Source organism: Bos indicus, chromosome 2 (assembly GCF_029378745.1).
Source record: "Bos indicus isolate NIAB-ARS_2022 breed Sahiwal x Tharparkar chromosome 2, NIAB-ARS_B.indTharparkar_mat_pri_1.0, whole genome shotgun sequence".
Lineage (NCBI taxonomy): Eukaryota > Metazoa > Chordata > Mammalia > Artiodactyla > Bovidae > Bos > Bos indicus.
The window spans coordinates 110771448-110783178 of NC_091761.1; the positions used below are offsets into that span (position 1 = coordinate 110771448).

An 11731-nucleotide genomic window follows, 5' to 3' on the forward strand; every position below is an offset into this window, starting at 1 on the left:
CTGAGTGACTTTCACTCACTCACTCACTCACAGGTACAATGGGAAGAGGTCTAAGGACAGTAAAGGGTACAAAGCAGCAAGAGCAAAAACAAACGAGGGAGAAAGGGGAAGAAATACCACTAGAATAAATTCAGTGCAGAAGTAAAAAGCTTAGAATATCTCAATCACCACACTGTAGAGATTTTCTTAAAAACAATCATTGCCAAGAAGTTAAATTCTGTTCTCTACATTTACCATGGCAGGAAAATACCTATATACTTATTTCCAATCAAATTCCTTAGAAGTCATACTCCAACTGTTAATGTTACCCACTAGTTATCCCCACTTAACTGGAACTCCTGCTATTTCTATCACAAATCATCTGCTAAAATAACTGATGCACTCCTATCAAAATATATGATGTATTTTGTTTTACATGGGGCTCTCCCACTGCCACAAGATAAGCAGTTCAGATTACTTCCCAAAGAAGTATAATCTACACTTGTATAGCATGCTGAAGAATTCACTTTCCTCAATGAGTACTATGCACCTGAGTTACACCTGAGGAATCACAGAGTCCACAGGAGGCTGGAACCGCCCAGGGCTCATAGTGCTTTTTGACTGTGGGCTCCAAGGAACACCTTCACTGGCCATCTCAAACTCAGTAGGCATACTGTGAAAATTAGGGAAAATTTAAAAATAAAAAAAGAATGTTGATGTATGGCAGAAATCAACACAATATTGTAAAACAATTATCCTTGCTTATTTAACTTATATGCAGAGTACATCATGAGAAACGCTGGGCTGGAAGAAGCACAAGCTGGAATCAAGATTGCCGGGAGAAATATCAATAACCTCAGATATGCAGATGACACCACCCTTATGGCAGAAAGTGAAGAGGAACTAAAGAGCCTTTTGATGAAAGTGAAAGAGGAGAGTGAAAAGGTTGGCTTACAGCTCAACATTCAGAAAACAAAGATCATGGCATCCAGTCCCATCACTTCATGGCAAATAGATGGAGAAACTGTGGCTGACTTTATTTTTCTGGGCTCCAAAATCACTGCAGATGGTGATGGCAGCCATGAAATTAAAAGACACTTCCTCCTTGGAAGGAAAGTTATGACCAACCTAGACAGCATATTGAAAAGCAGAGACATTACTTTGCCAACAAAGGTCCGTCTAGTCAAGGCTATGGTTTTTCCAGTAGCCATGAATGGAAGTGAGAGTTGGACTACAAAGAAAGTTGAGAACAGAAGAATTGATGCTTTTGAACTGTGGTGTTGGAGAAGACTCATGAGAGTCCCTTGGACTGCAAGGAGATCCAATCACTCCATCCTAAGGGAGACCAGTTCATTGGAAAGACTGATGTTGAAGCTGAAACTCCAATACTTTGGCCACCTGATATGAAGGGCTGACTCATTTGAAAAGACCTTGATGCTGGGAAAGATTGAGGGCAGGAGGAGAAGGGGACAACAGAGGATGAGATGGTTGGATAGCATCACCGATTCAATGGACATGAGTTTGGGTAAACTCCAGGAGTTGGTGATGGACAGGGAGGCCTGGCATGCTGCAGTTCATGGGGTTGCAAAGAGTCAGATACGACTGAGCAACTGAACTAAAATGAAAAAATAAGTTTTTTTTTTTTTTTTAAAGAAACAAAAAAATAAAAAAAAAGAGGATAAAGAGCAAGGGGAAGAGAAGGGGTCAGGAGAGGAAGAGGAGAAAAGAAATGGGGAAGGGACGGGGGAGGATATGAGAAGAGGCAGGAAAAATTAGAATTTAAACTGAGTTCCATCAAAGGGGTCAACAAAATTGCTAATGTTTTAGTGAAGAAAGATGAGTCACTTCATAGGGGTGCTGGATTTCAGGCAGGACCCCATATAAAGGAGGGGAGAAAATGTAACTAGAGATCCTTTACAAAAAAGACATGGCTGCCTAAGCCTTCTCCCATTTTCAGTATCTCAGTTCATACAAAGATCACAGGTGATGACTGTGATCAATGCAGTTTATCAGTGCTAACAAAAATGTTATGGAAATCAATAACCACAGAAACTTCAGAGCCAGAGGGATCTACGATAAGCGAAAGTTAAAGTGTTAGTCCCTCAGACATGTCCACCTCTTTGCGACCCCATGGACTGTAGCCTGCCAGGCTCCTCTGTCCATGGGATTCTCCAGGCAAGAATACTGGAATGGGCTGCCATTTCTTCTCCAGGTCAGAGGATCGTCCTGACCCAGGGATCGAACCTGGGTCTCCTGCATTGCAGGCAGACTCTTTACTGTCCGAGCCACCAGGGAAGCCCAGTGGGATCTACAGGGATCCCTGAAAGGATCATACATGTAAACTCCTTATTTACAGATGAAAAATAGGCCCAGAAAGGCAATGTAATGTCCCTGGTTCCACAGCTAGTAAATGTGGTAGCTCAAACTATTACTTCATTTTTTCTGACCTTCAGTCCAATGCTTAGATATTACAAAACCTCAAACATAATTTTGAATTCTAATAAAATTAACATATACTATAGAAATCTCAGCTGACTTCTCGAGCATATAGATGCTCATTAACATTAAAAAAATTCTTTTTTGTAACATTAGTAAAGCAGCAGCAGGAAAACTAAGACAAGACAACACAGGTTTTTGTCAGTCTGAAGGCTTTTTTAACCTTATAGTGTTTTATACACTGAACAGATTAAGAAGGCTTGGGGGAAAAAATAACACTAATTACCAAGAAATATTATCTTTTTATTTACAAGCACAGTGCTTCTAATACATAATCAATATTAGTTATCTATTTGGTAAATAAAGCTATTTTTTAAACATTTTAATCAGTGTACAATTCAAAGACCAGGAAAATGTTTCAAAATCATTTTTACAAGCAATTCTTCAAAAGGCAGGAGATCATTTTACAAGATCAATGTGTAGAGTAATAAATGAAGAATGAATTAACACCGGAACAGGCATGGGAGGAAGGTGGGATGGGGCTCAGAGGAAATGGAGGAGGAGGGGCCAGAGGCCAAGGAGACAGCAAGTCGGCTGAAGCTCAGTTTCCATTGCTCCCAGACCCCTTCCTGATGCCTCGACAGGACTGCGTCCAAGTAAAGGCATGAACCCCTGTGGAGATTTTACATAAAGCAACAACTTGGAATCAGAGCTTAGTCTCATAACACAGAGAACACAGAAACCACCAGGGCCCACAAATGTTTCCTCTTAGTCTAACCATAAGGCATCAAAGATAAAATGTAATGAACTTAGATACAGAATATTAAAGAAGTATCTAATACATACAATTTCATCAAGTTCCAGTCCAAATTCAAAGCACAGTTCATCAAATTCTTCGTCAGCTAGGGGGAAAAAAAGAGATTACAAATTTTAATCTGTTCAGTACAAATGCAAATAGCACATAAAAACTGCATCTTTTTAACTGTCTTACACCGAACATACTAGATTATCAGGCATCAGATATCACCATTTAAAAACAAAAAAAGCTTGATCAAAAACAATTTTTAAAGAAAGAAAAACAAAACTATTAAATAAAGGGCTGATTCATCTAACTAATATCAGCTATAGAATCAGATTACCTGATTGTAAGCATGGGGAGCTTACACTTGCTGCTAAGTTGCTTCAGTCATGTCTGACTCTGTGCGACCCCATAGACGGCAGCCCACCAGGCTCCCCCGTCCCTGGGATTCTCCAGGCGAGAACACTGGAGTGGGTTGCCATTTCCTTCTCCAATGCAGTAAAGTGAAAAGTGAAAGTGAAGTTGCTCAGTCATGTCCGACTCCTAGCGACCCCATGGACTGCAGCCCACCAGGCTCCTTCCACGGGATTGTCCAGCCAAGAGTACTGGAGTGGGGTGACCAGAACGTCATATTTAACAGTAAAATGCTAGAAGCTTTTACTCTGAAATTATTTTGAAGACATCTATGCCATCCTTCTTACACTTACTTGGAAGAAAAACAATTTGCAAGCAGGGATCTAATGTAAAGTGGGTCCAAATCACAGATCCAACACAATAGAATCACGTCATATAACTGCTATCATTTCAAATTCTCTGAGGTGGCCTGACAGCTGGCTTTGGAGCCAGCTCAATCTGAGTTCAATTTCTGACTGTTCCACTAGTCCTGAGAGCTTGGCACCTTACGGAAACTTTCTGATTCCTATGCCTCATAAAGTAGTATTTTACAGCCATGCACGCAACTGTTGGAAAGATTTAAATGCATTCATGCAGATAATGGGCTTCACCTAGTATCCTGAAACACAGTAGGTCTGCAATCATTAATAGTTCTCTTCCTTACTTTTAAATCATATCTTACTTCGCTTTGCTACCTGATACACAGCATTGTCAGGGTTTTCATGTTACGAAGAATGGAACACAAACCATCATTACCAGTATATTCTAGTGTTAAGCTGGTCTTAAGATTTCTGATCCTGACATTGAAGTTCAATTCAAGTTAACATTTACTGCGCATCTTCTATGAGTTGGCACTATATTAGGTGCCAGGGCTACAAAGATAAATAAAACACAATTCCTGCCATAACTACTTCCTACTCCAGCAAACAAACCAGATATGTAAATGCAGGTATGTTAAGTGCAAGGTACAGAGCTGGCACAAAGGAAGTCATCAACTGAGGGTCAGTAAAAAACTTCACAGAAAGGAGTCCATTAGGCAGGGACCGTGGGGAGTGAGACAACAGCATGAGAAATCTGGCACGTTCCCTATGAATGCTGCATGAGGCTCATGTCAGGAAGAGATACAATGGAAGAAGTAGAGAGAAGTCAGCTCCTGATGCCAAGGGATTTGCCCCCCGTCCTGCCTGAGGCGACGGGGAGTTACACTGCAGGACTTCCAGCTGGGCAACAGCATGGTCAGATCTGCACTTTAGAGCAGTGGTATCCAACCTTTTTGGCTCCAGGGACCGGTTTAGTGGAAGACAATTTTTCCACAGACCTGGGGGATGATTCAAGCACATTACGTCTATCATGTACTTTATTTCTCTTTTTATTACATCAGCGCCACCTCAGAAAATCAGGCATTAGATCCCAGAGGTTGGGGACCCCTCCTTTAAAGAATGGTGGCAGGGGACTTCCCTGGCATCCCCAGTGGTTAAGAATGTGATCCCAATGCAGGGGACCAGGTTCAATCCCTGGTCAGGGAACTAAGATCCCTCGTGCTGCATGGTGCAGCCAAAACAACAACAACAAAAAAGAATGGTGGCAGGGTGGCAGACGAACTGGAGCAGAGAATCTACTGCAAACAAGTGAGACAGTGAGGAATTCATTAAAGCAGCAGCAGTGAGTGAGGGAGAAGGAAGAATGTGAGAAATGCGGAAGGTAGAATCTGTAAGGCGCAAAGGCTGACTGGGAGGCGGGAAGAGTGAGTGAGCAGGAGGTGCCTAGGATGGCTCCCAGGTCCCTGGTGGGGTGAACGTGTAGGTGGCGAGTGTCATTAACTAGGGCAGGAGGTGACAGAGGCCCCCATCGAGCCCTCCTCCTGGTGCTCGCACCCTATTAACTGAGGTCTCAGACGACCACATGGACGAACCCGAAGCACACTGTCCAGCCCAGCCCAGCTCTGAGATGACTGCACACCCAGCTGACAGCTTGCCTGCAACCTGGTAGGAGACCCACGGCCAGCTCTCCCAGCTCCGCAGCTCCTCCCTCGATTCCTCTCTCAGAAACTGCGAAATAATAAAGCCTTGTCATTTTAGCCTCCTAAATACTGGTGTAATCAGTGATGTAGCAGTAAATAACTAACATAGACTTCGGTCCCTGGAAGTGGAGTGCTGCCGTAACAAAACAAAACGCAAGAAAGGCTCTGGAGTCAGGAGGTGGGCTTTGACAGCGTAAACAAAACCTCAAGTGCCTGACAAAGCTGTTATTTGAAGCCTCAGTCTCCGACAAGGAGGCAGGTAAGGACATGGAGGAAAGTGAGGAAGTGTTACTGGAAACTGACAGACCCAGTATCCTTTTCATGTAGAGGCAAAGCTTAGCAACACTATTGCTGACAGTTACCAGGACTGAAGAAAATGTACCCACTCAACAGGGTGATATTAACTAAGCTTTCCATCCAGTGCTGACACAGTGGTTTATAATGTGAGAGAAGAGATGAAGACTAGCAAACAAAAAGGAGCTGGGACTTGATGGTTTTAAAATTTTTCAGTCTCCTCAGATACAACAAATGCTAAGATTAAAAAATGACTTCTGAGCAAAGAGCAAATCCAGAGCATCGCCAGGGAGACATGGTCTAAAGATGAAATCAAGGGTGTGACTGTAAACTCTTGAGACTCAGCAAAATCAAAAACACTGTTCACTCAGACAAAAGGCACTATGGATCAAGAAATGAAGGATGTGCCTCACAAATTTATTCAGTCTCCCAACTGAGTTTAAATAAGAGCACTGTGTCAGCAGAGGCCCAAGGTACAGAACAGCTTATTTCAGAGATCCGTGAGTGCTGTGGCTTTTGACCAAGGAAGTGGAAACCAACAAAACTGACTGAAGATCCAGAGTTTTTTTTTTTTTCTTTTTAAAGAAATACATATGCACAAACATTGCAAGCTGGAGCTAAAAGGGACAGAGACGGGAAGAAATGAATACCCAAAAGCTGTTAGTGGGAAGAAGACTGAGAAAACCAATCAGCTGTAAAGAGTGCTTTCTTTTCACCAAAAAAATAAAGTAAAGAGCATCATCCGGAGGGTAGAACCAAGAGACTAGAGGGTGGAGCAGAACCAAGGACAAAGATCCCAGGCCTGAAGTTCTAATCAAGAATCTCCAACATTTACCAGCTCAATTTCAGAACTACCATAGACCAGTAAGTCCTTTGTGTCTCCAATCTTATCTTTTGAAGAACAACGTCCTAGGCCTGTCTTACCACTGTATGTTAGGTGCAGGTGGAGCAGATAACCTGTCTCTTTAGTCTCTCGGGTCAAGAGTAATTATACTCGAGGAGCTGTACTTAGGGAACTACACTGAAGAGCCTCGTCCGCAACTGGACCTGATTTAGATGAAGAGACTGGGTTGTGAGCTGCTGCTGTAATGCGATGACACTTCTTGGGGCTTTGGGAGGGAGTATACGTTGCATGTGGGAGGAACATGAATCATTGGGGGCCACAGGACAGACGGTACTAGTCAGGTCCCAAGCTGGCCTCCAAGAACACTTGCCTCTGGTCTTCTGGTACCAACATCCTTTGCAGTCTCCAGCTGCACAGTGCCAGAATTGGTCTCTGTGACCCAGAGAATATGGCCAGGGATGGTATATCACCTCTGATACGTTAGGAAAAACTGTGGCTTCTATCGTGAGCTCTCTCTTGACTATCTGCTCTCCTGGACCTCTCACTCTGGGACAAACGAGTCACCATGTTGCAAGCAGTCCTATGGAGAGGTCAAGGTGGGAAGCACTGAAACCTCTGACCAAAACTCAGCAAGGAACTACTGTCTGCCAACAAGCACTTGAGTGAACTTGGAATTAAGACTCTCCAGCCCATTAGACCTTGAGATGAGTATAGACCTGACACCTTTACTACAACCAGGTGAAAGTCAGAACCACTCAGCTAAGTCACTCCCCAATCCTTGAGCCTCAGAAACATACACCAAATGACCATTGTTTTAAGGTGCTAAGTGTGAGGATTATCTATAGATAACTAAATGGTTACTGACAAAATTGTTTGGACTCATTAAAATATACTGAATCCTTTATTGGGTCCTAATTATCATACAATTTGTTTTATTCCTTTCAGCTCTATTTCACCACTTAAATGCAAGGAAGAACCAACAATAAATCATGTTTAATGATTCCCTCTAACAAAATGACCCCCCTAAGTAACTACATCTTTGGGGTTTATATGATATACAGAAGTGGCTCTGGCAGCATTGCAAGCAATTACACCAAGGCAGGACAGGCCCAGAATTGAAGAACAGTGAAAACAAATCAGTTAACAAGAAAACGAGTGGCAAGAAGAAAACATCTTAACAGAAAGGCGATAAAAAAAGATGGACTAAGGAGAGAAAACTGCCCCAGAAGAGCAAAATGAATAGAATAAAAGCAGCTTGAGGGATTCCCTGATGGCTTAGTGGTACAGAATCTGACCTTAATTTAATTAACATTTAAAAGATTAAGAACACGTGAAATATAAAATAATAATGAGTATTATTCCTGAACTGTCTGAAGTACACCAACATCAATCTTCCTGAGTGAAACTTTAATGAGCCAGCAGTCAACAGATATTTATGAATAATCAAGTTTACCTAATATCTCTCAATATGAAGAAAAGGGAGAGGATAGCTAGAGAATAAAACATCAGATGATGGTGCTGCTGCTGCTAAGTCACTTCAGTCGTGTCCAACTCTGCGTGACCCCATAGACGGCAGCCCACCAGGCTCCCCCGTCCCTGGGATTCTCCAGGCAAGAACACTGGAGTGGGTTGCCATTTCCTTCTCCAATGCATGAAAGGGAAAAGTGAAAAGTGAAGTCGCTCAGTCGTGTCCGACTCTTAGCGACCCCATGGACTGCAGCCCACAAGGCTCCTCCGTCCATGGAATTTTCCAGGCAAGAGTACTGGAGTGGGGTGCCATTGCCTTCTCTGAGACCACATGCTACCACCTAATTAACGTTTTTCCAGACACAGTATCTTTTTTGTTTCCCTGCTAGCATTTAACATTATCCAAACCAGCATCAGTTACTAAGCTGGTTTTATTATCTGCCCCTTTCATCAGAAATGTGAACGTGGTGGACTTTAGGCGCCCTGTGCACCGCTGTATTCCCCAAACGCCAAGAACAATACATGGCACATAACCGGCGTTAGGTAAACGTGAATAAAATAAAACTAGGAAGGAAAGCAGGCTGTGCCTCCTGCTCCTGCTCACAAATGGGAGTTCCCAGAGCGCTCTTCTTGCACTCCACTGGCTACACTTGGAATGCCATCCGGAGCTTCATTCCTGTTCTACCCCCTGGCATCAGGTACGCCGGAGGCGCTCCGTAAGACACCCGTGAATGAATGACACTGCGAGCCCAGCACGTGCGGGTGCTGCCCTGACACCCGCGGCAAACTGTTCCCAGAGGCTACATCCGCGGTTGGCCTACCCTAGCTGGACCCCGAACGCGAGGCCAAAACCTGCGCGCAGCATAAACGTGGCCACAACGCCTTTTTGCAAGAGGGTCCCAGCCTCCGAGGAGAGGCGCAGAGCACAGGCTACGGGACGCGCACTCACTGTAGGTCCGGCCCAGGGCTCGGAAGAGCAGATCTCGCTTCACGCTGACAGTCGGCATGGTGAGTCCTGCCCACTGCGCCTGCGCGGAGCGCGGGCCCAGGCTCGGCGACCGGCCTGTGTGTAGGACCCGAACCTTCCGTGCGGGCTGTCTTAAATATTGCCCGTCTAATTCTCACAGTTCCTCCTCTCGATTTTCATTTGAAAGCAGGTGAGTCGCCACCATGAAGCTCATTAAATCTAATTCGTTGGGAGAATAAACTGGAGGCCGAAAAAGGTGACATACTTGGATAGAATGGGCGAGGGTTTGATAGGCAGTAAGATGAACAGCCCGCGAAGGTCCTCACGCCTTCAACACTACGGAAGGAGGACGGCCAGCTAGGTGGGCGGGGCGAAGGCGGGGCGAGTGCGTGGAGGAGGCGGGACCTAGAGAAGGCGGGACCTAGAGAAGGCGGGACCTAGAGAAGGCGGGACCTAGAGATAGAGACGTCTCTTGGGAGGGAGTGAGACTGTGAGAAGGCGAGGTCTTAGGCAGCTCCAGGTGGCGCTAGGGATAAAGAGCCCTCCTGCCAGTGCAAGAGAGCTAAGAGACTTGGATTTCATCCCTGGGTGGGGAAGATCCTCTGGACGAGGGCGCGGAAACCCTCTCCAGTATTCTTGTCTGGAGAATCCCATGGACAGAGGAGCCTGGCCGGCTACAGTCCGTGGGGTCGCACAGTCAGACACAACTGACGCTTATTAGCAGGCAGCCAGGACTGCGTGATGTGCAAACCCAAGTAGCGGGAGCCAAACTGTTAGCGTTTCTGCTTTTATCTCATTCTTTAGACCCTGATGCTGTGAAAGATTGAAGGCGGGAGGAGAAGGGGACGACAGAGGATGAGATGGTTGGATGGCATCACCGACTCAATGGGCATGAGTTTGAGTAAACTCCGGGAGTTGGTGATAGACAGGAAGGCCTGGCGTGCTGCAGTCCATGGGGTCGCAAAGAGTCGGACACGACTGAGCGACTGAACTAAAACCAAAAAACTAATCTCTTACACCCTACTACGTGTTCTAGCTGTGCTTTGGACTTTATCGCAGCCGTATTAGGGAGGCTTCCTTAGAAACCATTTTTTAAAAGCGGAAACAGACTGACATGTACTGGGTTTCTATTGGCAGATGCTGTGCTCAGTCCTTTGCTGGCTTTGGCAGATCTCCTTCTAACAACATTCAGTGTAATCGGCAGCAGAACAGCCATGGAATGTTCCAGGCCCTAATGCCTGGAACCTGTAAATGTTACCTTAATTGGAAACAGTCTTTTTAGATAGTTAAGATTTTCGAGATGCAGAGCCTATCCAGGATTATAAGAATAGGCCCTAAATACAATCACATGTATTATTATAAGAGGAAAGTCTAGGCAGTCTGAGTGCCGGTTGGAAAAGAATTTCCAGACACAGTATTTTAGAAGGGAGTTTCTTGAGAATAGGAGCGGAGATAATGAGGGCGCTGCTAGCACAGTGGACTGGGGGCTGTTAGAACAGCTACAGCATCCCTGCTCAAGGGAGAGCGGATGCTTTCCCTGGGTTAGTAGCCAATTTTTATAGCCTCAAGACAGAATTCCTGCTGGAAGGGTGACATTAGGTGATTGGTCAGAGTGCTATAGGGTGAGCACTGGGGTGGGCATTTTTGCCTAAAATGGGATCAGGAAGCTTGTTGGTGGTGATTGGTGGCCAGGGAGGAGGCTTTAGGTAAGGGTTACAAAGGGGCTTGCATGCTAAGTCACTTAAGTCATGTCCAAACGTGTGGAACCATATAGACTGTAGCCCACCAGGTTGCTCTGTCCATGGGATTCTCCAGGGAAGAATACTGGAGTGGGTTGCTATGCCCTCCTCCAGGGGATCTTTCCAACTCAGAGAGTGAACCCAAGTCTGCTATGTCTCCTGAGTCGGCAGGCGTGTTCTTTACCACTAGCACCACCTGGGCAGCCCCACAAAGGGGCTTAGTCAGTTCCAGAGGTGACCTTGGTTCTGGGCTCCACTTCAGTGGCCTTGATGAAAGGCCTGGCACCTGTGGCCTTGGGGCAGGGCTCCATGAAGAAGTTAGAGGAAGATTTAAGAAAAACAGAAGAGAGGAAGCAGCGTAACCATGGGGGACGAGATCAGAGGGATACAGCCACAATCCAGGGAATGCCAGGAACCACCAGAAATGGAAGAGATGAGTAAGGCTTCTCCCCTAGCCTTCAGGAGCAGCCCTGGAATGTCTCTAGACACTTTAATTTGGGCCCAGTGAACCTGGAATTCTGCCCCTCAGAATTTTGGACTTTTGGACTTCTGCCTCTCAGATCTATCAGTTCAGTTCAGTGCAGTGCAGTGCAGTCTCTCAGTTGTGTCCAACTCTTTGCAACCCCATGGACCGCAGCACGCCAGGCCTCCCTGTCCATTACCAACTCCCAGAGTTTACCCAGACTCCTGTCCATTGAGTCAGTGATGCCATCCAACCATCTCATCCTCTGTTGTCCCATTCTCCTCCTGCCTTCAATCTTTCCCAGCATTGGAGTCTTTTCAAATGAGTCAG

At 45.3% G+C, this 11731-nt stretch overlaps 1 protein-coding gene across 1 annotated transcript in view; it reads right to left on the reverse strand.

The window, feature by feature from the left end:
* Nucleotides 1-9290, reverse strand: part of FARSB (phenylalanyl-tRNA synthetase subunit beta) — a 73897-nt gene extending 64607 nt beyond the window's left edge. The window contains exons 1-2 of the mRNA XM_070773016.1: nt 9182-9290; nt 3262-3317 (exon numbers count right to left, since the gene is read on the reverse strand). Coding sequence (XP_070629117.1) covers nt 3262-3317; nt 9182-9239 — 114 coding nt within the window. The 5' untranslated portion in view covers nt 9240-9290. The remainder of the gene's footprint in view (nt 1-3261; nt 3318-9181) is intronic.
* Nucleotides 9291-11731: the final 2441 nt, after the last annotated feature.